General features: G+C 43.4%; 1 protein-coding gene and 1 pseudogene across 1 annotated transcript in view; both read right to left on the bottom strand.

The window, feature by feature from the left end:
• Window positions 1-27,948, bottom strand: part of LOC124722217 (circadian locomoter output cycles protein kaput) — an 823,358-nt gene that overhangs the window by 518,237 nt on the left and 277,173 nt on the right. Inside the window, exon 2 of the mRNA XM_047247412.1 lies at window positions 9,866-10,056. Within this exon, the coding sequence (XP_047103368.1) occupies window positions 9,866-10,056 (191 nt within the window). The remainder of the gene's footprint in view (window positions 1-9,865; window positions 10,057-27,948) is intronic.
• Window positions 7,984-8,101, bottom strand: LOC124723786 (annotated as a pseudogene).

Genomic DNA, 27,948 nt, shown 5'->3' with positions numbered 1-27,948 from the left:
GTGACATGCAAATGATTAGCTTTTCAGAGCGTTCACACAAGGTTGGCGCTGGTGGCGACGCCTACAACGTGCTGACATAAGGGAAGTTTCCAACCGATTTCTAATACACAAACAGCAGTTGACCGGCGTTGCTTGGTGAAACGTTGTCGTGATGCCTCGTGTAAGGAGGAGAAATGCATACCATCACGTTTCCGACTTTGATAAAGGTCGTATTGTAGCCTATCGGAATTGCGGTTTATCGTATCGCGACATTGCTGCTCTCGTTGGTCGAGATCCAATGACTGTTAGCAGAATATGGAATCGGTGGGTTCAGGAGGGTAATAACGGAACGCCGTGCTGGATCCCAACGGCCTCGTATCACTAGCAGTCGAGATGACAGGCATCGTATCCGTATGGCTGTAACGGATCGTGCAGCCACGTCTCGATCCCTGAGTCAACAGATGGGGACGTTTGCAAGACAACAACCATCTGCACGAACAGTTCGACGACGTTCCCAGCAGCATGGATTATCAGCTCGGAGACCATGGCTGCGGTTACCCTTGACGCTGCATCACAGACAGGAGCGTCTGCGATGGTGTACTCAACGACGAACCTGGGTGCAAAACGTCATTTTTTCGGACGAACCCAGGTTCTGTTTACAGCATCATGATGGTCGCATCCGTGTTTGGCGACATAGCGGTGAACTCACATTGTAAGCATGTATTCGTCATCGCCATACTGGCGTATCACGCGGCGTGATGGTATGGGGTGCCATTGGTTACACGTCTCGATCACCTCTTATTCGCATTGACGGCACTTTTAACAGTGGACGTTACGTTTCAGATGTGTGATGACCCGTGACTTTACCCTTCATTACATCCCTGCGAAACCCTACATTTCAGCAGGATAATGCACGACCGCATGTTGCAGGTCCTGTACGGGCCTTTCTGGACACAGAAAATGTTCGACTGCTGTCCTGGCCAGCACATTCTCCAGATCTCTCACCGATTGAAAACGTCTGGTCAATGGTGGCCGAGCAACCGGCTCATCACAAGACGCCAGTCACTACTCTTGATAAACTGTGGTATCGTGTTGAAGCTGCATGGGCAGCTGTACCTGTACACGCCATCCAAGCTCTGTTTGACTCAATGCCCAGGCGTATCAAGGCCGTTATTACGGCCAGAGGTGGTATTGATTTCTCAGGATCTATGCACCCAGATTGCGTGAAAATGTAATCACATGTCAGTTCTAGTATAATATATTTTTCCAGTGAATACCCGTTTATCATCTTCATTTCTTCTTGGGGTAGCAATTTTAATGGCCAGTAGTGTACATTTAGATTTAGGACGAAGTTTGGTGTTGTACGTGCAAGAATTTGTGTATTTTACGCTTTGGTAAAACTGCGAGCAGTTTTGCACTTAACTGTGAACAGTGTGACAGAGTAAATAATGCTTGTAACTGAATATTCCAATGTGAATATGGTGAGCAGCAGAGATGGGTTTGCGTATGCTTTGGGCGGTGGGTTGCGCCGGAGCCCAGTATTTGGGAGCATAGGCCACTGCCCACGGCGTGTTGGGCCTACCTCTTAATTTTATCATAAATATCACCTCACGATGGCCGCATGCCCGCCGAGAAGGGTGGTAGCTGCATCAAGCTACCATTTTAGACTACTTCTGCATTCTATTACTCCTTTTCCCTGCTAATGGCCGATCTGGTTCCTCGAACAACATTTTTGTAACGGCTGATATTGGCCTTTCGTATGTAACCACGACGTCTTCAGCATCGGAAATTTTTCAGGGCTCTCTAATTACGTCTTAACCTTCGCTTTTATTAAGAGGTATAAAAGGCCACAAGTTCTCGTCCAGTGTATATCTTTATGCACTAGGACCACGCCTTAGTATTATACAACCTTTATTCGTATAAGCTACCAGGGAGAATTCCACAGTGTGTTTTATCGGCAGCAGAGAAAGGGAACGGGGAGATTACATGTCAAAGACGAGAATGTTATGTCACCTTGAGCGTCCTGCCACTATAACAATAATCAGTGGTGTAGCAAACAATGTACTTTGTCATCCATCAGCGTAGAAGTGTGTGCTCTATTCACTGGTTGAGTCAATATAAAACGAAATACCAGTTAACAGACATAGCTTTCGATCTCGGATAGCTCAGGGGTAGACATACGTGCAAACAGATCGGAGAGCCATGTTAGACGCCATCTCTTCCAGAGAACACATTTGTTTTCAAATTAGCTTTTAATTCTCTCTTACTAACAATGCTACTGGAGCGGTAAAGTCAAATTATATACAAGCGAGCGAAATTATGCCATTGCCTTTTGTTGAAACACATAACATTAACGATGTGACAATCTCGAACAGAACGGAAAGTACCTAAGAAAAGAAACTCTGCGTAACTAATGAGAGCAAACAACTTGTAAGCCACATCGGGTTGGTGGTATGCGTTTCTGCGCCTAGCCTATGCCACAGATTTAAATGGGGCAATGTCAAGTTTTTCGACATGGAGCTCAACTTTCCGCATTGGAATGGAAAGAATCCGATGATAATGACGGAAATCACTAATATGAAACGCTCGAAGGGGAGATACCGTCAAAGTCTGAGAACAACAATACTTTGACGCTTTGTGCCTATTTAATGTTGCTTTAATATACAAGAAAGTTCTTGACAAAAAAAGAAGCAATATTTTTTATGAATTTGACGGGGCCTTTTTTACATTATTAGATTCTTCATAGTTCTATAAATATGAGAATCTGTTTTTACACTGCACACTCGCAACCACAAACAGTTGCGCGGATAATAAAAAACAGGAATCAGGCAAAACAAATCCTTAACAAGTGAGCCGGGAACCGTGTTTAAAGCAGTTTTTGATGTGAAACTGAAAACGAGAAGCTAGAAAGTACGGAAAGTTAATTTGTGAAATTTCGGAAGTTAAGCTCTGTCGCTAGGTGGAAAGAAACGACTGTTTCGTTGATTCCAATCAACACACATCAACTGTATGTACAAGTGTAAAATATTCCGACCTACTTAATTTGCTTAGTCGGAAGAATTATTTTAGAGTTTGGAAGAATTATTTTAGAGTTTGTTTACGAAAGTTTTCTAAACATCGAAAGTGCATGATTCCCTTAGGATTATGTAGTGTGCCTTACAACATTTACCATTGTAAAGGCCGTAAATGAAGTGAACAGTACCGAAAACTGTATTCCGCGAACTCCCACATGCAGCGCAGTATGACATGTTTTAAACCTCACGCAAGAGCCACCATTCACCAGACGACGTATTTATTTGTCGTCGTGTGGCATACGTTAACTAGAATGGCGTACGCCTTGCTCTACGTGTTTCACAAATCTTACGGTAATTCTGATGCGTTGCATTAAAAGCATACTTCATTTCATAGTAGAATATACACGAAAACTGGTAGATAATGTTGTCGATATTCTATAAGAATACAGATCTGCTGTTTTCTGATTACGATGAGTCCCGTGCTATTCAGATAAGTTATATGAGCACGCAAATTTTGTAAGAATCGGGAAACTGCAATAAAAATAATTGTACAACTCTATTCAGAGTTTAACTTCGAGTAATAATAGTTACTTCAAAGCGTAACCATGTCCAGAACAAATTATTCAAGTGGCGAACTTTGTTTTCATTTGTGTTATTTGGGTCACACGTCATGTAAGCTCAAAAACAGACTACGTTGATGCAGTGATTAGACAAAATAGAATGAAAAACCTTGAAACATCATTTCTGGAGCGTGTTCTATGATTTAAATATAGTACGCAGTCACTGACTTTGGTTTTCCCCTGTTATGTAACTCCACTGAAAGTGTTTTATGGTGTCAATTCACCTGTTGTTGCGGTTTAGAGTGAGTATACCGTCGTATTGGAACTTAAAAGCTTTAAACACAGGCAGATTGTAGTGGATCTAATATCACGCGATGTTCGTGAGAAACTTCGTTCCCTACACACAATAGTGGAAGAGAGAATAAACTTATTGGTAGTGAGAGGAAGACACTAAAAGGGATTTCTACCTCTAATACGGTGACTACTGCCACGAAAATCAATACTGATATTAACATGTGTGTGGATAACACAAAAACAGTGGGGTGGATTTTGCATAAACAAAACGTTCATATTGAGGCTGCTCTTGCATACCAAGTGACTATCGACAAATATAAAAATCCAGGGCTGTCATAAACTCCATGAAGATTTTTCGCGAAAGACAAACTCTCAAAGTTTTATTTGAACGTGGTGAGGAAAGTTAGTTTGGAAAACAACCGACATAGCCAACAACAACCGTAGTTTCTGAAAATGCGGGTGAAGCAGGCAGAGAAAGGATATTCTGTGCTAGAATTTGCGGGTTGCCACTCGATAGTGAGTGTGCAAAGAGCTTCCTGTGACAAACTTCACAAGACATCACCAGTTTACAATAGCACAGCGAAGTAATACAAAAAAATCGAGGACGATGGTTGTTTGTGCGATGCAAAGCGTAGCATGTCAGAACAGACATTGTACCATATTAGGGATGTGATGTTGCGAATTCCCACGAAGTCTACCTGTCGAGGCTGAGCGGAACTCAGCCACCACTTTGGAAAATCATTCATAAGCGATTAAGAGTAAAGCCATACAAATTACAGTTACTGTAAACCATAAGCCATGACGACAAAATGCGCCGTCTGCAGTTCTGCATCGATATGTAGAATCACCTTGCAAATGATGACTTCGCAAACAAATTAATCTTCAGTGACGAAGCCACTTTTCATCTTTTGGGAAAAGTCAACCGACACTAACCACCCAAATGTGTGGCAGAGAATCCACATGCAGTTGTCTAACATGTCCAGGACTCCGACAAAGTTAACGTGTTCTGCGCCGTGTCCAAGAAGTCTATGGACACTTACTCTTCGCTGAGAAAACTGTCAGTAGAATCTCGACATGCTGCACTTGTGGCTCGTGTCACAACTTGACATAATCGCAAGGCTTCCATCTCTCAGCAAGATGGCATCTTTTAACATTTCCACAATAGTGTTCGAGACTACGTGAATGAGACATTGCCTCGTCACTGGATAAGCCGTGTTGCAGACATTGACGTGGCGCTGCTCGAGTGCCCACCACGGACGGCAGAAATGACGCCTTGCGATTTTTTCTTCTGGGGCTCCATGAAATGGCTCTGAGCACTATGGGACTTAACAGCTGTGGTCATCAGTCCCCTAGAACTTAGAACTACTTAAACCTAACTAACCCAAGGACACCACACACATCCATGCCCGAGGCAGGACTCGAACCTGCGACCGTAGCAGCCGCGCGGTTGCGGACTGCGCGCCTAGAACCGCGAGACCACCGCGGCCGGCGGCTCCATGAAGTATAGCGTTTATGTTCCACCTCTGTCACAGAACCTCGAAGACTTACGACATCGAATCGAAGCAGCTATTCTTAACATTACTCCCTAATGCGCTGGGCCGGGTATAGGCAGAATTAGATTACGATTGAAGTGTACTGGTGACGCAGGGTGGACGACATTTTATAAACATTGTATAAAATGATGAGGGCTTATCTTTCACGTACTGTATCATTTGACACATTGTTCTTGGTCGTTTACCTGCACCGATTTTTTAAATGTTTCATGGACAGTTTAATAATCGTGTGTAATGTGGCCCAAACGGCAAATTTTACCCTGAGCCCTACAGCGGGAGTGTTTACCTACAAGAAGCTGATATCTTTAACTATATTTCTCCAAATGCGAAGCCGAGTGAGTTAGCGCAGTTATTAAGAAGGAGTTCTCATGTTTTGTCCCCGTCCGATTATCCTGACGAACATCAGATTGTACCCTTCTATAGTGTCACGTCATATTGATTTTCCCAGCTATGTATAATACGAGATTAGTACTCCAACTCTGATGACTTCGTCGTCCACGGGACGTATAAACTTTACTTTTTATTTCTTCTTCAAAAATGGTTCAAATGGCTCTGAGCACTATGGGACTTAACATCTTAGGTCATCACTCCCCTAGAACTTAGAACTACTTAAACCTAACTAACCTAAGGACATCACACAACACCCAGCCATCACGAGGCAAAGAAAATCCCTGACCCCGCCGGGAATCGAACCCGGGAACCCGGGCGTGGGAAGCGAGACCGCTACCGCACGACCACGAGATGCGGGCATTTCTTCTTCAACTGCGAAGAATTACGTAATGGTCTGAGCTGTCATGTGGTATTTCTAAGAGGGTCCTGTGACCACAATGAAAGTAAAAGTAATTGTTAAGGTCTATGAAGCAATTTTAGGTAACTATATTCGTTCGTGGGTCTTTACAGACCTTCACAGCTCTCTTATTTGACTAATGTAGAGCGGTTGTAGACTGCCTAGGAAGAAAAAAGTTCCAGTTTTAGAAGCTAAGACACAAAACTGGAGAGACTTTATAAGAAGATTGTAAACGGCAACAATCTGACCGACACTGTTGGGAAATTGGGAAATTAAATCAAAAATTGATTTTCACGTGGTCCATGAATATAAAAACAAAAATACTTTTCCGTGACCTTTATCCAGCATCGCTTAAGAGACTAAAACTGTTTATTTGCGGAACTGCAAAAAAACTCAGGGATGCCGCCTTATCGAACTTCATGGAAAGTCGCAGTTCTTTGGACGCCACGAGAGCCCCTACGTGATAATTTGTAGGTGTTAAGTTTATTAATTTTGTCCAGCTGCCGTATATCAAAACAAGTTTTCGTTTCCAGTACTAACGCCGGCCGGTGTGGCCGTGCGGTTAAAGGCGCCTCAGTCTGGAACCGCGTGACCGCTACGGTCGCAGGTTCGAATCCTGCTTCGGGCATGGATGTGTGTGATGTCCTTAGGTTAGTTAGGTTTAAGTAGTTATAAATTCTAGGGGACTGATGACCACAGAAGTTAAGTCCCATAGTGCTCAGCGCCATTTGAACCATTTTCCAGTACTAACACAAAGCAAGTATATTAAAAACGTAACTTCTGTTTGGAAATAACAGGAAGCACTGATTAAGGCATTTGAAACCTCTTTCAAATTGTTCTGGAGATCCTTCGGCAAACAAAAGATATTCGTTAGAAACCATTTCGCACAATGAAGAACGGAAGTTATACCGTACAAAGCTGAAATTTCTAACGGCTGTGTAAATTTGAAATGCAGCTGCGAGAGTAAATCCTATCCATTAGGAGAGGGCATGAATTCTGATGTTCACAAGAGTGATAAACCGATAACGTTCAAGTAGATTGTTCTGACACAACCGTATAGGCAAAAAATGTGAGAAGAGTAGTCTGTTTTCCACACACTTAACACATAAAAGAGATAGGAGGGCTACAAAGATCCCCGCTGTTCACTCCCTCCCTCCCCCCTCTCTCTCTCCCTCTCTCTCTCACTCTAACAACGGATCGTTTCCTACTAAAACTGAAAACGGATGAAAATGTCATTTTTTCTTTACTATTCGAAGTTGTTTATTACGGTTTCCAAATTTTTTTTCTTTAAAGTAGACTAAAAATAGCTGTGGTCGCAAACGGTATATTTTCCTCGTAATAATTCTTTGGACTGTCATAATGGCGTGTCTCGGAAGCAGTGAATTTGCCAACGGAATAAAAAAATAGTGAATTTTGTTTTAAACACTATGTCGATATTACCACCCTGCAAATAACTTTCAACTAAATTTTAAATGTTTAAACAGAAGTAGATACGAAATGTGTGAATATGAACTGTCCATAACTGTTATATTGAATTATTTCACAGTGATCCATACTTTCATAAATCAGATACGTTTGTAATTGCCGTATTGAAAGAGAGAAAAACAATTAAAAACTCCACCAGAACAGGCCGAGATGGCTCAACGGTACCGACCGGCCGCCGTGTCATCCTCAGCTTATAGGCATGTGGTCAGTGTACTGCTCTTCGGCAGTACGACAGTTTACGAGACCGGAGCTACTGCTTCTAGATCACGCGGCTCCTTAGCTTTCCTCACAAGGGCTGAGTACACCCTGCTCGCCAACAGCGCTCGGCATACCGGGTGGTCACCCATCCAACTGCTAGCCCAGCCCGACAGCGCTTAACTTCGGTGATCTGACGGGAACCGGTGTTGCCACTGCGGCAAGGCCGTTGAATTACCGTGTTGAACCGTACTTTAATTTCCCCCACACATAGTGCTAATAAGGTTTCTTAAATGGTTTTTATTTTACACTTCGAATCGAATGATGTACACTACTCGCCATTAAAATTGCTAAACCACGAAGTTGACGTGCTACAGACGTGAAATTTAACCGACAGGAAGAAGATGCTGTGATGTGCAAATGATTAACTTTTCAGAGCATTCACACAAGGTTGGCGCCGGTGGCGACACCTACAACGTGCTGACATGAGGAAAGTTTCCAACCGATTTCTCATACACAAACACCAGTTTACCGGCGTTGCCTGGTGATACGTTCTTGTGAAGCCTCGTGTAAGGAGCAGAAATGCGTACCATCACGTTTCCGACTTTGATAAAGGTCGGATTGTAGCCTATCACGACTGCGGTTTATCGTATCGCGACATTGCTGCTCGCTTTGGTCGAGATCCAATGACTGTTAGCAGAATACGGAATCGGTGGGTTCAGGAGGGTAATACGGAACGCCGTGCTGGATCCCAACGGCCTCGTATCACTAGCAGTCGAGATGACAGGCATCTTATCCCCATGGCTGTAACGGATCGAGCAGCCACGTCTCGATCCCTGAGTCAACAAATGGGGACGTTTGCAAGACAACAACCATCTGCACGAACAGTTCGACGACGTTTGCAGCAGCATGGACTATCAGCTCGGAGACCATGGCTGCGGCTACCCTTGACGCTGCATCACAGACAGGAGCGCCTGCGATGGTGTACTCAACGACGAACCTGGGTGCACGAATGGCAAAACGTCATTTTTTGGATGAATCCAGGTTCCGTTTACAGCATATTGATCGTCGGATCCGTGTTTGGAAACATCGCGGTGAACGCATATTGGAAGCGTGTATTCGTCATCGCCATACTGGCGTACCACCCGGCTTGATGGTATGGGGTGCCATTGGTGACACCTCTCGGTCACCTCTTGTTCGCATTGAACAGTGGACATTACATTTCAGATGTGTTACGCCCCGTGGCTCTACCCTTCATTCGATCCCTGCGAAACCCTACATTTCAGCAGGATAATGCACGACCGCATATTGCAGGTCCTGCACGGGCCTTTCTGGATACTGAAAATGTTCGACTGCTGCCCTGGACAGCACATTCTCCAGATCTCCACCAATTGAAAACGTCTGGTCAATGGTGGCCGAGCAACTGGCTCGTCACAAGACGCCAGTCACTCTTGATAAACTGTGGTATCGTGCTGAAGTTGCCTGGGCAGCTGTACCTGTACACGCCATCCAAGCCCTGTTAGACTCAATGCCCAGGCGTATCAAGGCTGTTATTACGGCCAGAGGTGGTTGTTGTGGGTACTGATTTCTCAGGATCTATGCACCCAAATTGCGTGAAAATGTAATCACCTGTCATTTCTAGTATAATATATTTTTCCAATGAATACCCGTTTATCATCTGCATTTCTTGTTGGTGTAGCAATTTTAATGGCCATTAGTGTACTTCTTGACTATAGGCAATGGTCAGAAGATGTCACTTGTTTTTGAAAGTGGATACGAATAAATTTGTGATGAACGCAACTACGAAAGAAAGTAAAAACATTTTAAAAATGAAAAACAGCTGTATTGCTATGGTGGTCTCCCAGCATGCTTCACTAGTGACTTCCATTTGTTGCAAAACTTGTACAGCTTGGTGTGTTCCACGAAAGAAGACGTGTCCTCGGAGAAGAGGAGGGGATGCGGCACAGAAGTGCAGCGTAGCGCGGCGCAGCGGCTGACCTTGAAAGTAGCTCTTGGTGCGCAGGTAGCTGACGGAAAGGCGCAGGATGGAGAGGCGGTCCAGCTTGGACAGGATGTTCTGCTCGAACGGCAGCAGGCTGGCCAGCGTGTCCAGCTCGGCGTTCAGGCGCTCGCGGTGCCGCTTGCTGGGGTTGCTCTTCGTCACGCCGTCCTTCGGCGGGGGCTTCAGGCTGCAACACGCACATCACCACTCCTTAGCACATCGGTGGTTTGAATCTAGCGAACTTAAGTACTTTTTGATGCTCTTACACGAACATTTAAAATAATAATTAAAAATAAAAAAAATGAAAAAGAAATTATGATATACTGCTTAGTTTTTAAGGACAACCTGGCGAGTCTACGACAGGACATTCAAACATCACAAAAGGATATGGAAATTCTTAAAGAAACACCAGAAAGAGTATGGCGACTTATGACCACAGCAGTTGAGTCCCATAGTGCTCAGACCCAAAGAGTATGGCTGCAAATATCTTCTGAAAAAAAATAAAACATGTCTAGCAATAACCTAGAGTCCGACATTATAAAAACAAAATTCAGAATGTCCATTATAATTATCCGGGCTGTTATGCCGTGGTCGGTTGATGAATTCTGTGTCAATTCCCATTGTTTCTCTCACCGTCTGCGGGGGACATCTTCAAGGGGCGTACCACAAAAAGAACTGTTTCAAAACGTTTGGAAGAGCACAAGGGCAATTGTAGACGAGGAGAAACGGAACGATCAGCTGTTGCGGAACATGCTTTCCAACCAGGTAACCACCATATTCGTTTTGAGGAGACGCAAGTACTAGCGGCCACAAGCGGATATTACGAAAGGCTCTACAGGGAGGCAATCGATATCGTCAAACATCCTAACAATTTCATTCGAAAGGAGGAGGGCGTGAAATTAAACGGTATATGGATGCCGATGTTGAAGAAGATGAGTACCACCCGTCCACCACTTGGTGATGGCAACGGCGATCGACGGCGACGGACAGCGGCCAATTGCAGTGACGTTTTCAAAACACGTGACGTCACGCCGCGGCGCGTGAGCGCGCGGACACGGAATTTAGCGGCAGTCAGTAGCGAGCCAGTGGGTGTGTTGAAACCTCCCATGGAGCTACAGACCACCTTGAAGATGTCCCCCGCAGACGGGGACGAAACGTTGGGAATTGACAAAGAATTCATCAGCCGACCACGGCATAACAGCCCGGATAATTATAATGGACATGACATTTCCGGCCGTGAAAGTCTACATTTTAGTAAAATACAGGATACCTGAGAGAGTGTCTCAGGTCTAATATGTAGGTGAAACCATTCAGGCAACTGGCCTGGCGAAAAATTGTGACGAAATTCTTGTCTTAAAATGGAAACAGCTTCCACGCTTACAAAAGACATCCATAACAAATGTGCATCTCAAAATACTCTACAACACAGCCATCAAACCAGAGTACCTTTATGGGGCTGAAACACACATTATTTAACAGGAAGAGGGACTCGGAAGGAGTCCAAAAGAGAGAATGAAGAGTAGTAGGTTAGTTCATATCATACACAAGAAGGAACGCACATACCAAGACCAAATAAAAATTTTGAAAAGTTCATCAACATTTATTCAGACATGAAATAACGCAGGCTAAAATTGTATGGTGGACGACATGATTCCACCAGGCCGTGTTTTAAATTACTTTATTTGCACATCTAGTTTAGGACACTGTCCATTTTCAAGTGCATCAATAAAACACAGAATACCCCATAACAAAAAATATGAAAAAGTAAAAAACAGCGAAAACATGAATATCGTATAATATCCACTGTAATTATAGTTTTATATGTTTGCTATTTTTTATTTTTTTTAAATTTTTATAAGTGTGTTGTATGTCTTTTAGATGTACTTGAAAATGGACAGTGCAAATTAAGTAATTTAAAACACAGCCTGGTGGAATTGTCGTTTTTCTTATTTATTGAGGCTGTGGGGCCCACCCTGAAGAGAAACACGTTCTATGGGTATATTAAAAGAATGGAACCAAACATATTAACTACATGGCAGTAAAACTAAAACTAAAACTGAAACAATAAAAAGAATCGATGCAGTAAAAGAAGGAAGTAGAGAGAAAAAAGGCAGAAAATTGACAAGTGGACAGTTGACCTGTCAGAAAAACCCAAGAAGACAGGAATAATTTGGTCTGACGAGAGGAAAAGCAACCATCCTGAGAGAATCTAAGTATTGTGGTCACAATGGTAAGCTAACACAAAACTCTGAAAATGCCGCTTGTTGTGCATCCTCTGGTCCAGTATGGCTCAAACGTAAATAATCTTCGTTTTCTTATACCTTTGACCCTCATGAGCCCAGGGTCGGCATAGCTAAGAACGAATTTGGCACGGTTAATTTAAGGGGCTGCCGGATGCCCTCCCTTCGCAACCCCGCTACCCTCCGGCTCGGTATATGTGTACCTAACTTCTCCTCACATTAGATCCACTAGCTCTAGAAAACCTCAGTGGATTTGCTGCTGTTGTCACGGTTGTACCAATTAAATGTACAAAGAAAACCAGCTTGCAATGAACTTTCTAAGTTCCACTACGGCGGTATATTCACACTTAACCACAACAACTACAGACGAATTGATATCATAAAATATTTTCAGCGAGGCCCTGAGTGAAGCGTTATTAATGTGATAGTGAGCGAAAGTGTTCTAAATGTTTGCGAATCGCGTAACTGAGGCAGGATTTGGGTAGCGGCCCGGTGTTTTCCTAGTCGGATTGGGAAACCGCCTGAAAACCACATCCAGCACACCGCTCTCATCGTTAATCCGCCGGGTGGACTGGATCCGGTGTCGGCACACCTCCCCATCCCAGGAGCAGCACTTTAACACGCATGTCTATTCAGGCGGGTCCCAAACGTGAATAATAATAATAATAATAATAATAATAATAATACGTATAAAAATAAAAAAAGGGAGAGAGCACCTATGAATGTACCTGAGAGACAGACAAGGCACGTGAGAAAACAAAAGAATGAAAGAATTTCAAATGATATGCAAGATTATATAGGAAAACAAGCGTATTTCGACTGTAGCCACGCACAGGAATAGAATATAAATATTCAGTTTTGAAGTTTAGTGTATGAACTTATTAATATTGCTAGTAAAAAGAAGCATGTGCAGTTTTACTGATCCTTTATCTGAACGATAGGAACGTATGTACTGCTCTGATAAAAGTCAAAGAGCATGGACGAGAAGCAGTAAGTAGGTGAAAAGAGAGTGAGGCATGATTGTAGCCTATACCCAGCGTTATTTCACCCGTACATAGAACAAACTGTGAAAGAAACTACGTGGAAATGTTGAAAGGGGGTTAAAGTTCAGGGAGAAGGAAACTTTGAGTTTTGCCAGTGACATCGTAATTCTGTCAGAGACCGCAAAGGACTTGGAAGAGTAGTTGATTAGAATGGATAGGATATTGAAAAGAGCTTATAAGGTGAATATTAATAAAAAGTAAAGAAATAGTAATTAAATATAGTCGAATGAAATCAGGCGATGCTGAGGGACTTCAATTAGGAAATGAGGCACTAAGAGTATTATGTGTCATGTTAGTTTTGTTATTTGCGCCGCAAAAAACAGACGATGACAGGAATGGAGAGGATATGAAATGCAGACTCGCAAGAGTAAGGAAAGCATTTCTGTAAAAGTGTAATATGTTAACATCGAATAAATATTTAAATGTTAGGAGGTCTTTTATAAAGGTATTTGTGTGGTGCGTAGCCTAGTACGTAAACGTAAATGTAGTACGTAACAAGGGTTGCAACAGTCTTGTTCACTCAAGTACGAGCAGCCCTTAGCGGCTCGCCATCTTGTTTACAACTATTCATGACGTCGCCTTTCCGGCTTAGATTTTTTTTAAATGTGACTTGTAAGTACTGCATCTCTTTCCAGTCAGTACAAACTTTAATTTTATTAATGTATTATATACCTAATACGTTTTAGAACAGTTAGTTTAATTCTGAAGACGACGCTCATAGTAGCGTCGAAACCTGGTCAATTCTGACTTAATATTTGTGACCGAGGGCTTATTTGTTCTAATATAATTCTGACACGGTCACTGAACCTTAGCAGCTACGTTCAAAGTTTTACTTGAAGCAGTGTTTGAATAGAAGAGTACGTGTGGCATGCGAATGCTGATTTTTGAAGTCAGTAGGTTACGTTGAAGGATCAGTAAGCAGCGAGATGCAGTAAACTGCAGAGCGAACAGCAAGTCCTCTCTCTTTCTTATATAGGAGAATACATGGTCTTGCAAATCGAGAAACGAAACCTAATATTAGTCAACTGCAGAAGTGTTCAGGGTAAGGTGCCACAATTATTTTCACTTATTAACAGTGGTAACGCTACACTATACTTGGAGCAGAAAGGTGGCTGAAACAAGTAATAAATAGCAACATTTAATTCAGAATAGAGTGCTTACTGGAACTACAGGCTGAACTCCAAGTACAGGGAAAAATCAGTAACGTCTAGTAAGGTAAATACAGTAAGAATGAGGGAGATAATATTGAAAGTTCGGCAAAAAATGTAATCAGATGTTCTATTGCACACCTCCATCAAGAAACAACGTGACGAAAAGTTTCGGCGAAAGTTTTGAAAATACCACAGAAAAATTCCTCGATCAAGTGACAGTGATTGAGATTTTGGTTTGCCACGTGTAGATTGGAGATACACACATAGCATTTGTGGCGAGACATGAGGAAGTCAGTGACCTACACATGATGTCAGAAGAAACATCCCCATCTATGACATCATCATTATTACATTACAAGATATGCCCCTTTTTCAATAATGCCATCGAGATGTCAGATGGCAGGAGATGGAAAATTGAAGGAGGTGGCATTCGCGCGAAATATTTTTCAGCTAATCACATTGCAAGATGGCGCTTGCGGGAAAATTTTTACTGCCGAACAGAAAACAGTGAATATTTTGGCCACAGTGATCAAACTGCTCACTGTGTGTGTGTGTGTGTGTGTGTGTGTGTGTGTGTGTGTGTGTGTGTATGCACTTACGTATAATCGAATACTTTTCAACGTGGCACAATACTCCGAATACTTTTGAACATGACGCATAAAGAAAACATTCACTTCCCTGAGGTTGCAATTTTTTTTATAAATTTCGCTATGGATACTTTTGAAAATGGCGGGCTTTGGGAAAATTGTATGTATATACTGTACTGTGATTGGTTGTAAAAAATTTTACCCACCAATGTCATCTGGCTGTTTTTAAATTTACCGTCACCCGTCATCTATAATTTTTCGATTTACTGTCATCTTTAATTTTCAAATTTACCGTCATCCGAAATCTTGATGACGTCATTACAAAGTGACGTGCGTCACAATGATGACGTCGTAGATATGGGCATGGCTTTTGACGCCATGGGTAGGTCACTGACCAGCTCATGTGACGTCACAAACGTAAAAAAAGTGCACCAGGATCCCCATCGATATTTTAATACGGACATAGATTCTGGTGTCATTGTACAACATGAAATTTCCAAAAATTGGCTACAGAAATTGATTAGTAACCCACTAGTGCTGAAAATGTGTTTGATCTGCTGGTAACAATTATACTCTGAACCTATCGATTCATTAAATGAAGAGTTGGGGTATAGGAACCATTAAGCTACAGTAGCATCATTCATCAGCAGTGCGGAGCTACAAGATAGAAACGCATTCTTACTTAACGAAGAGAGAAAATGATCAAAACTACCTCAGTAGGCAATAGCAAGCATTCAGTACTTGGGAAGAGAGTGTGGGTGGTTACGGAATAAGTTGAGAACTATATCATGAAGACAGTGACAGATGGGGGCGACCTACTAAAGGTCAACAACGGTTTACAAAGTTTCTTAACAACAGAGAGAACTTACCAAGTAATGGAAACGAAGTCGATTCCTGGCTCACAGGCATAAACTGAACAAAGTCAAAACAAGGACAGCTATGTAAGACGCGTTCAATGAAAGTATCACACTTGCCGAGTTGTCCAACAAATATAACAACTATGGTTCTATATGAAATAAATCAATAGACCAAAGTTAGTTGTTCATATTATGAAGAGTGTAAATGTCAAACGCACTGAGCACCAAATGTCACATTTGTCAGGAGAATGCCGGCCGAAGTGGCCGTGCGGTTAAAGGCGCTGCAGCCTGGAACCGCAGGACCGCTACGGTCGCAGGTTCGAATCCTGCCTCGGGCATGGATGTTTGTGATGTTCTTAGGTTAGTTAGGTTAACCTAGTTCTAAGTTCTAGGGGACTAATGACCTCAGCAGTTGAGTCCCATAGTGCTCAGAGCCATTTGAACCATTTTTTTGTCAGGAGAATAAAAAACAATCTATCTCTATTTGTATACAACTTATGTTTATCCAGAACATTGAGAAAGTATTCTGATACCACAAACTTATGCTGCTCAACTCATCACTGCAAAAAATAATGAGACAAATTAGAAAATAAATAATTTATCAAGGATGTTCAAAGTGCCTTGCCAGGGAACTGACTCGTTCTAAGTGCCAATAAGAAGGTTTGGGTTAATATGTGCCATGATCATTGAGGCGTTACGTTATTTTGTCATAGCACAAGTAAAAAAATGGAGCAGTAATATTGTAACTAGCAAAACTGTAGACAACAAAGAGCATTTCTTATATCTTTTAAATTTCATACAACACAATAATAAAATTATATTGAAGGAGGAAGATTTCTCACTACTGACTTCTGCTTCTTACACAGTTCCATTATTGGGATCAGACGTTGCAAAATTTACTGTAAAACTCCCTTTGCCGATGAGGAGGATATATTAACGTCGCCGGCCGCGGTGGCCGTGCAGTTCTGGCGCTGCAGTCCTGAACCGCGGGACTGTTACGGTAGCAGGTTCGAATCCTGCCTCGGGCATAGGTGTGTGGTTCAAATGGCTCTGAGCACTATGGGACTCAACTGCTGAGGTCATTAGTCCCCTAGAACTTAGAACTAGTTAAACCTAACTAACCTAAGGACATCACCCACATCCATGCCCGAGGCAGGATTCGAACCTGCGACCGTAGCGGTCTCGCGGATCCAGACTGCAGCGCCAGAACCGCGCGGCCACTTCGGCCGGCGGCATGGGTGTGTGTGATGTCCTTAGGTTAGTTAGGTTTAAGTAGTTCTAAGTTCTAGGGGACTTATGACCTAAGATGTTGAGTCCCATAGTGCTCAGAGCCATTTTTTTTTGTTAACGTCGTCAACAGGCTTTTCTGTTTGCAACTGATAAATATGGCTGGAATTTTAGACATCAGTTACGGTCCTTCGTCTGTTTATTGCTTCGACATTTTCCCATTCTCTTGTCTGTGAATAAGCACTTTTAATAGCTATTTGAGATGAAGGAGTATAAGACATACCCGTTGCACGGCCGAAACACTTCGTCCCCACGAGCAGCAATTTCCCGCATGGATTCATCACGTTCGGTCATGCCAATAATGCGCGCCTTTCAGACTCACTGATTTGACGGTACGGTTCGCGCATGCGTCTGCGAGGCATCCTGCACGTCTGCGCAAGTCACACTGATCCATTACCTTCGGTTTATATAGACAACGGTAGGTGCTATTGGGCCGCGATATCGATGTTGACCTCGAACCTGTAGGCCGACATGGCTCAAACGCTAATAATTTCTGCAGAACACACTATTGTAAATGTCCTGTGAATATGAACGTCCTGACACTAGTGGTTCAAAGTGTTCTATTTTTTCTGAACATGAGTGTACGTTCTTCCATTCGAAACCGGCCTCGGTATCGCATCGGTAAGACACTAGTATTCGTTATCAAATCACAGTACGGACATCCACTTCTAGACTGTTTTTCTTTATCTAACTTAATTGTCTAAGGAGAATGACGGAGAGATTCGATTGAAAGCACATGGCTGTTTCCCTTCGTCATCGTCTCTGTGGTGTCACCGCCAGACACCACACTTGCTAGGTGGTAGCCTTTAAATCGGCCGCGGTCCGTTAGTATACGTCGGACCCGCGTGTCGCCACTGTCAGTGATTGCAGACCGAGCGCCGCCACACGGCAAGTCTAGAAAGACTTCCTAGCACTCGCCCCAGTTGTACAGCCGACTTTGCTAGCGATGGTTCACTGACAAATTACGCTCTCATTTGCCGAGACGATAGATAGCATAGCCTTCAGCTACGTCATTTGCTACGACCTAGCAAGGCGCCATTATCAATTGCTATTTATCTTGTGATGCATGTACCGTCAGACCGATGTTCACCAATTATGGATTAAAGTTAAGTATTCCAGAAGCTACGTACTCTTTTTGCTACTAAAAGACCTTGACCTGTTCCAGACCTCACGCCATCCTGCGTGAGCTTAAACGCGTGCCTTTCGGCTTCCTCCTAGTGGCTTGGCTGTCTTGCAAGTCACAACAGTCTCAATCCCAGATTGTGCTCCGTCTCTAATGACATCGTCATCGAGGGACGTTAAGCCCTAAACTTCCATTCTTCATCCCTTTTAATTTGTATTTGACTACACACCACAGGCACAAAAGGAAGCCCGTCGTCGTAGCCTGTATACTTAAAACCAGGCAATACCATCCTATGCGGCATAGAAACGATTAATTTTCGTTTTTCTAGATCAGCCAGTCGCTTCTTTCAGAATTTCGGAAAATGAGATGCTGGTGCGTTCCACGTGTTAAATAACGAGAGCAAAAGAAGCTTGGTGGAGAGCGTGGTTTGGATAGGGCGTGTACGTGCTTAGAATCCGCAAGTTGTACGTCGGGCAGTGTGCGTGACTACTACGTATCATGGGCGATGCGAATGGGGGATGCTCGATCAATTCTACATTAAATAGACACAAGTGATTCCTAAGAGCTGGCGGGCCGTTACCGGCCGCAGAAATCGCTCCAATTTGTCTGCCCGATAGGCGACACGCATACGACATAATCGCTGCTGGCCAAACAAAGTGTATACACTGTCGATAGCTCGTACCCAACTTCTCTCGATTTGACGTGGCGATTAGAGGGAACAAGGATGTCGGCTGACGCAGAAGCCTCGCTGAATTCTAGAAGTTTGTAAACAGGTATGTTACATGTAAAAGGAACGCCTGCTGCTGTTAGTTGCCTCGAGGTAGTTCCGTTCTCTCGTAAAGCAGACTTCATGGGTTTTAGTGCCATCGCGGACATGAAGGTACATTTTGACGTGTCGTTCCTGTGTTTATATGTTCTCTAAACACTTTATCTTTCTAGCCAGGCATACTGACAAGGGAATCTCCCCATCGCACCCCCCTCAGATTTAGTTATAAGTTGGCACAGTGGATAGGCCTTGATAAACTGAACACAGATCAATTGAGAAAACAGGAAGAAGTTGTGTGGAACTGTGAAAAAATAAGCAAAATATACAAACTGAGTAGTCCATGGGCCACATAAGCAACATCATGGACGAAGTGTGCTTAGAAGCGCCGTGGTCCCGTGGTAGCCTGAGCAGCTGCTGAACGAGAGATCTTCCCTCGACTGAAAATTTTACTTTATTTTTGCATAGTTATTATCTGTCCGTTCGTTCATTGACATCTCTGTTCACTGTAATAAGTTTAGTGTCTGTGTTTTGCGACCGCACTGCAAAACCGTGCGATTAGTAGACGAAAGGACGTGCCTCTCCAATGGGAACAGAAAACATTTGATCGTAAGGTCATAGGTCAACCGATTCCCCCACAGGAAAACACATCTGATTTATTCTATACGACACTGGTGACGGCATGTGCGTCACATGACAGGAATACGTTGTCGACCCACCTAACTTGTACACTTGGCGAATGGGTAAAAAGATTCTTCTACCTTGCCCGATTTAGGTTTTCTTGTGGATGTGATAATCACTCCCAAAAAAGTGATGAAAACATAAGAGTTTGTCACATAAACTGAAAATAAAAAATTAAAATCTACACACGATGGAAGATTTGAACCTAGGACCTTTCGCTCCGCAGCGACTCACGTTACCACGAGACCACAGCGCTCCTGTGTTCCTACCGTCCTTATTGTTGCTTATCTTCCCTTGAACTACTCAGTTTGTATATTTTGCTTATTTTTTCACAGTTCTACACAACTTCTTCCTGTTTTCTCAATTGATCTGTGTTCAGTTTTTCAAGGCCTATCCACTGTGCCAACTTATAACTAAATCTGAGGGGGGTGCGATGGGGAGGTTCCCTTGTGAGACCCTTAAATCCATTAGAATGTGATTACACCGAGGCGTTGAACTCTAGTTGTTGAAGGCTAGCTGACGGACGAAGTCTGGAAATCGCATTCATATATCAGATCGCATCAACATGTATACAATCTCTGGTAGTTCCTCACATAGCTAAACAGTGTGAATAAGCTTTTTCTACATGTCGCAGATATTCATTTAGTGGTTGTTATTCGTCATGCCTCCCAGTATTTCTATATTTACATTGCTCCCAACCATATCCGAAAAGCGTACGACAGATAACAGTCGCTCGGTCTGATAACTTTCGTAAATTATGGAGAGTTGTGGTGGTGTCACCGCCAGACACCGCACTTGCTAGGTGGTAGCTTTAAATCGGCCGCGGTCCATTAGTATACGCCGGACCCACGTGTCGCCACTGTCAGTGATAGCAGACCGAGCGCCACCACACGGCACGTCTAGAGAGACGTACTAGCACTCGCCCCAGTTGTACAGCCGACGTTCATAGCAATGGTTCACTGACAAATACGCTCTCATTTGCCGAGACGATAGTTAGCATAGCCTTCAGCTACATTTGCTACGACCTAGCAAGGCGCCGTATTCAATTGATAATTAATATTATGAAGCATGTATCATCAAGAGAGATGTTCTACAAATGTGGATTAAAGTTAAGTATTACAGCAACTGCGTCCATTTTCTAAGTTCTCATTTCCTTTTAACTGTTCCAGACATCACGCCAATCGGCGTGAGCTTAACGCGTGCCTTTCGGCTTCCTCTCGTTGTGACTTGGCTGTCTTGCTAAGTCACAACAAGATTAATGAGTGATATTTGACATACATGCTTGAGAAAGATTTATCATGTTCGAGAATAAATAACGAACCATCACACAGGGCCATTTAGAGTGAAAATTATACACGAGCTAGAGAGACTTAAAATGTCTATTTGGCGACAGGAAACCAATAAAGTGAAGCTGAAAAACATACAATCAGTCTCTCGAAGACATCGAGTTCTCAGTACTCTTCACACTCACCTGACATTTGTCCCATTCCAGAAAATGCCGCTCGATGTACACTGCGCGTTCGGAAATTCCCGTTCCAAACGTCTGCAACTTCTAGAGGGGAAAGCACATAACATTTTGAAGAGGAACCCAGGTTTGAAAACGTACCGTATTCGTTCTAAAGAAGCTATTTCAGTGGCATATACCAGCTAGCCTTTATGGTGTCTGAAACAGTAAAGCCGGCCGAAGTGGCCGTGCGGTTAAAGGCGCTGCAGTCTGGAACCGCAAGACCGCTACGGTCGCAGGTTCGAATCCTGCCTCGGGCATGGATGTTTGTGATGTCCTTAGGTTACTCACCCCTATTGCGCGATAACACGAAACGAGCTGCCCTTCTTTGCACTTTTTTGATGTCCTCCGTCAATCCTACCTGGCAAGGATCCCACACCGCGCAGCAATATTCCAGCAGAGGACGGACAAGTGTAATGTAGGCTGTCTCTTTAGTGGATTTGTCGCATCTTCTAAGTGTTTTGCCAACAAAGTGCAATCTTTGTTTCGCCTTCCCCACAATATTATGTATCTGGTCTTTCCAATTTAAGTTGCTCGTAATTGTAATTCCTAGGTATGTAGTCGAATTGACAGCCCTTAGATTTGTGCGATTTATCGTACACCCAAAATTTATCGGATTTCTTTTAGTACCCATGTGGATGACCTCGCACTTTTCTTTGTTTAGTGCCAATTGCCACTTTTCGCACCATACAGAAATTCTCTCTAGATCATTTTGTAATTGGAATTAATCATCTGATGATTTTACTAGACGGTAAATTACAGCGTCATCTGCAAACAATCTAAGGGGGCTGCTCAAATTATCACCAAGATAATTTATGTAAACCAGGAACAGCAGAGGGCCTATGACACTACCTTGCGGAACGCCAGATATCACTGCTGTTCTACTCGATGATTTACCGTCTATCACTACGAATTGTGACCTCTCTGAGAGGAAATCACGAATCCAGTCACACAAATGAGACGATAGTCCATATGCACGTAATTTGATTAATAGTCGCTTGTGAGGAACGGTATTAAAAGCCTTCTGGAAATCTAGGAATATGGAATCGATCTGAGATCCTTTGTCGACAGCACTCATTACTCCATGGGAATAAAGAGCTAGCTGATTTGCACAAGAACGATATTTCCTGAATCTGTGTTGGTTATGTATAAATAAGTCATTTTCTTCAAGGTGATATATAATGTTCGAGTACACTATGTGCTTCAAAATCCTACTGCAAATTGAGATCAGTGATATGGGTCTGTAATTCAATGGGTTACTCCTATTTCCTTTCTTGAATACTGGTGTGACCTGTGCTACCTTCCAGTCTTTAGGAACAGACCTTTCGTCAAGTGAGCGGTTGTATATGATTGCTAAGAAAGGCGCTATTGTGTCTGCATACTCTGAAAGGAACCTGATTGGTATACCATCTGGACCGGAAGACTTGTCTTTGATTTGAGTTGTGATTTGAGTTGTTTCGCAACACCGAAGATATCTACTTTTATGTCGTGCTAACAGCTGTTCTGGTTTCGAATTCTGCAATATTACTTCGGTTTCTCTCGTGAAGGAATTACGGAAAACTGCATTTAGTATCTCTGCTTTAGTGGCACCATCATGGAAACATTTCCATCGCTATCGGGCAGTGACGATATTGACTGTTTTTGCCACTGGTGCACTTTACATACGACCAGAAGCTCTTTGGATTTTCTACCATATTTCGAGCCACTTTCGTATCTGGGAACCTAAATCATAAGTTCGGACCTTCTTCGATATTCTGCAGTGGGGAACCGTGTCAAATGCTTTCCGAAAATCGCCAGGTAACCGACTTTGAACGTACGTGATCACCGCTGAAGACGCGTATGTCATACTATATCGGAGATCAAACAAGAATTCAGTCTTCTGAGGTTACACAATGTCTAGAGTGAACCTACAGTATTGCGGAGTTGTAAACCGTCCGCAGGACAAGTGTTTGACGAACAAACGTGACGTTACCGCCACAGAGCCATACGGGGCGACCGACGGTGTACTATGATTCAGATCGCTGGCGATTTGAATGTGGGCCGTCACGAACCCATTTCTACCACGACAATACGGAGACAAGTGCACCGTGTACGCTTCAGCTGCCGATGATCGACTCGTGTTCCTTTTCCTTCTCATTACTTTTGCCGCTCAGTGTTGTAAGGAATAGCTGGCAGATAGTATCTTTCATTCGGTTCGTGATGCTTTTCCGGATCGCTCAGATGCTAGAGCTTTCGAAGTTCTACAGTCACGGACGATAAATGACTGTACTTCACGTAATCGGAAGGACCATTCTGCTGTTGCCATCGATTCTCTCACACGTTTATACACGGTGTATTAACATTAATGTTACCACCGAGTATTTTCGACATTAACGTGCAGAAACTACTCACAGACGACAGTAGCAGTGGAGAGCATATAAAATTTGTCGGAAAACAGTGCAGTCGTTGTCGTAAGGCGGAGAGATTCATCTGACGTCCAAGAGGGCATGATCATTGGCTTTAAGGTCAAGGGTGGAAGTATTTCAGAAATGGCTAAGTTTCTGAACTGTTTGTATGCCGCTGTGGTTAAAGTACACTATCCTCCATAAGTAACATCTAGTAATTATAGACAATGGAAAGGAAATGCACTATAAAAATGCATTTTGTTGTTTTCCAAGTGTTTATTAAGCTCAAATAATTCACAGGAGGATGCAACAATTACATTTTCAATTCCTCAATATAACCACCCTTTGCTTTCACCACTGCCTTGCACACTCTCGGCATGCACTGCGTCAGTTATGCCAAGGTTTCAGTTGGAATTAATCTCCATTCTTGCTGCAGGACATCCCACAATTGTGACCTACTCATGATTTCCCGTTTTCGGATCCTCCTGTTCAATTCATCCCATAGCAGCTCGATTGGGTTACAACCAGGGGATTGAGGCGCCATTCCATGATTTTCAATATTTTACGAATCTCTAGAGATTTCACATAGTTCTGACACAAGCGAGACGTATGTTACGGGTCGTTGTCTTGCTGCAAGACAAACCCTTTCCCAATCAGACGCAAACCAGATGTGTTAGCATGTCGCTGGAGAATGGCATGATAATCCTTTTGGTGCAGTTTTCCATCTATTTTCACCAAATCTCCGACTTTATTCCCTCGAAAGGATCCCCATTTCACCATCCGCGGTGGACGAGCGGTTCTAGGCGCTTCAGTCTGGAACCACGTGGCTGCTACGGTCGCAGGTTCGAATCCTGCCTCGGGCATGGATGTGTGTGATGTCCTTAGGTTAGTTAGGTTTACGTAGTTCTAAGTCTAGGTGACTGATGACCTCAGATGTTAAGTCCCATAGTGCTTAGAGAAATTTGAACTATTTGATCCCCATTTCGTCACAGAACCCCCTCCACGCTTTACAGCTGGAATTACGCACTGAGGATTCAAGCATTCATAGGGTAAACGGCGTACAAATTGACGGCGTTTACTTCCAAATAATTCGAACTTGGATTCATCAGTGAATAAGACCCTTTCCCAATCCCCCGCTGTCCAATATTGGTGTGTCTTAGCCCACTGAAGCCTTTTGTTCTTGTTAATACGGCGCAACAGTGGTTTCCTTGTTGCTACATAACCTCGGAGGTTGTTGTCTGCCAGGCGTCGTCTCACTGTTGACACATTCACCGGTATATCCCTCGTTGCGTTTAGTTCAGCAGTCACTTCACAGACAGTTTTTAATCTGTTACGTTTACTGGCCACTACCAAATACTTTTCCTAGCGTTCTGATATTTTCCTGGGTGCTCCTGAGCGAGGACGATCTCCATAGGAGCCTGTTCCTCGATGCTGGGATATGGTTTTGACAACTCCGCTGATGGAAATCATCAGTTTCTTTGCTATTTGTCGAACACTGTTGCCTTTTTGGTGCAAAGTGATTATCATTAGCCGTGATTCATAAGGAATCTGGCACTTTCGGGCCATTTTCAGTTACTTTCGCGGTGTGTTATACCTTTACGCAAACGCAACTACAAGTGAACAGAAATGTAAACATCGTACCTCTACATAGCCGTGCGGTCTACTCGCGCCACCTGGCGTGTTTAGTAGAACTACTTGGACAGGTAACGTTGGTTTACATATAACGAAGCAATACTAGTATGTTCCAATATGTATGTGTATGTACAATAATTAAGTGTACAACACTGTACGTGTCATTATTAACCGTTATTTGAGCTTGCTATTCCGTATTCTAACCAATGACTCACATAGATCACTTCCATCTTGCTCCGTTTCAATACGCAGCATGGTGTTTCCAAACTTATGGAGGGCAGTGTATACCGTGGATGGCAAAATGAAGCTATCCACAACCGGCGCCGAGGCACCAGTGAAGCATCGTGGGCCGTAGATGACAGGGGTGAACGACGGCTACGGAGATGTGTATGGGCGAACAGACCTGTAGCTGTTGAGAAAGTATGAGCCAAGGGGCTACCTACAGTGTCTCCTCAACGTTCAGCGAACGCTGCTGCTTATGGGCTTGCGCTGCAGGCACCTGGTTCATGAAGCCACGCTGACTGCTGTTCCTGTTCAATGACGACGGAGTCTGGAATTTGCAGGCCAATACCGCAAGCGGGCGTCCATTGAATAACAACAAGTGGCCTTTTCAGACGAACCACGTCTTATGCTGCATCGGACAGATGGCCATTGGCATGAAACGTCTGCAGACAGACACCCTGCAAGGATCTAGGCCGGAGGACATTCCCTGGGTGCTACAAAAGAATGCTGAAGATTAGATGGGTAGATCACATAACTAATGAGGAGGTACTGTATAGAACTGGGGAGAAAATTTGTGATACAACTTGACGAGAAGAACGGATCGGTTGGTAGGACACTTTCTGAGGCAACAAGGGATCACCAACTTACTATTGAAGGGAAGCGTGGAGGGTAAAAATCGTAGAGGGAGACCAAGAGTTGAATACAGTAAGCAGATTCAGAAGGATGTGAGTTGCAGTAGTTATTCGGAGATGAAGAGGCTTGCACAGGATACAGTAACATGGAGAGCTGAATCAAACCAGTCTTTGGATTGAGGACCACAACAACAACAGAATGACTGATGGTCGGCTCTACCGGTAAAGACCGCTTGTGGACCACTTGATGCCAAATCGAATCCTACTGGTATAAGAAAGTGTCGTTTTCATTATTCGACCCATAAGAGGAGAATTTGGCCAGAAGGAGGTGAGGCAGCGCACTAAACTTCATGGTCACCAGACTAAATTTCGGCAATTGGGTTAAATATCAAACCTGAGGTTTTGCTTGGCGCTCCCTTTAATGCCATCACAGAGTACCATTCGGGCCGGATGGAGCAATAAATAAGACAGTGCACTAGTATTCGTAAGGAGAGGGTTTCTCGCAATGAAGATTTAGTTTTTGCATGTTCCCCTAAACTACTCAAGGAGAACGGCGAGATGGTTCCTTCGAATAGACTACGGCTGATTCCTTTCCCCATCCATGCCCGACTTGGTGACTGCTCCCTTGAATTTTAGCTGTCTTCTAGCGGAACGCCTTCACAGTGTCCCTTTACAAACTTCCGCAACAAGACAGACATGTAACTACACTGAACATACACTCATCACTGCAACGCACGACTCTGATATACGGTCGTCACACTTGTCTCAAGACGAAGCGTGTACCTATAACAATATTTCAATGGATGCCAGCGACATGCCTGAAGAAGGATTGCAACTTTCCTATTCGAACAATGATACAGCAAGCAAAAATTTAAAAAAATGGTTCAAATGGCTCTAAGCACTATTGGACTTAACATCTGAGGTCATCAGTCCCCTAGACTTAGAACTACTTAAACCTAACTAACCTAAGGATATCACACACAGCCATGCCCAAGGCAGGATTCGAATCTGCGACTGTAGCAGCAGCGCGGTTCCGGACTGAAGCGCCTAGAACTGCTCGGCCACAGCATCAAAAATTCCTAAACGTATATACGTAAAACTAATTACGTACGGAAACATATGCGACAGAGTTTCTGGAGTAGCTTAGTGAAAGCACTGAAATTTCGGCATTTTTTGTTGTTTTCCCAGTCTTTATTCCTCCAACTGGTATTCACATTCTGGCTGTGAAACCACGTCATCCACATTCTGGAGCAGTTTGATGTTCAGACACGACGTAAGAAGCAGGAATGCTCTTCCGCAGTGAGTGTAGAGCTTGCGGTTTGGCAGTGGCGGCTGCTCGCCTTTCAGTAACCTACACCCAACCCCTACTGCACGACTCATGTCTTCCAACACACGGAAGTGGCATTTGTTTGCTGTCTTAGAAGCAGCTCCATTAATGAAGGTGCTCTCCACTATGTCATTAATAGTGGAAGTACTGAAGCCTATTTTCCTAATTTTCGAATGGTAATTGTTACATATTGCTCGCAAAATTCGTAATATCTCAAATAAACAATTTTTACCAATGCACTTTTTTCTGACGGTTTGGTACGCGTCATCAAACTATAGCGTCAGATAACTAAAAGTAGCGTGAAGAAGTATTATTTTAAGTTTTACAAAATTACAGCATTATTCCGAACAGAATTTGGAAGATTAAGAAGCAAAAACAGAGGAAAAAAATCATATCATTATGGCATCTCCTATTTAAACATTGGTCTCGCTTACTTGAATATCTGGGATCTATTATGGGTTCTCGTACCCCAGTTTAGGCTTGTTTACTAACAGCCACTCATACAGTTGCAGACGACATGCTGTATGCCGAAGAAACGGCAGCAAAAACAACAGCAAATATGGCGGAAACAGAGGCAAGAGACATAACAAACCATGCTGTGCCGTTAAGTAAATGAGGTATTGTAAAACTATTGACAGATCACAAT

This window comes from Schistocerca piceifrons, chromosome X (assembly GCF_021461385.2).
Source record: "Schistocerca piceifrons isolate TAMUIC-IGC-003096 chromosome X, iqSchPice1.1, whole genome shotgun sequence".
In the NCBI taxonomy this organism is placed as follows: domain Eukaryota; kingdom Metazoa; phylum Arthropoda; class Insecta; order Orthoptera; family Acrididae; genus Schistocerca; species Schistocerca piceifrons.
The sequence above is the reverse complement of the archived record's forward strand: the minus strand, read 5'-3'. Positions and strand labels throughout refer to the sequence as shown.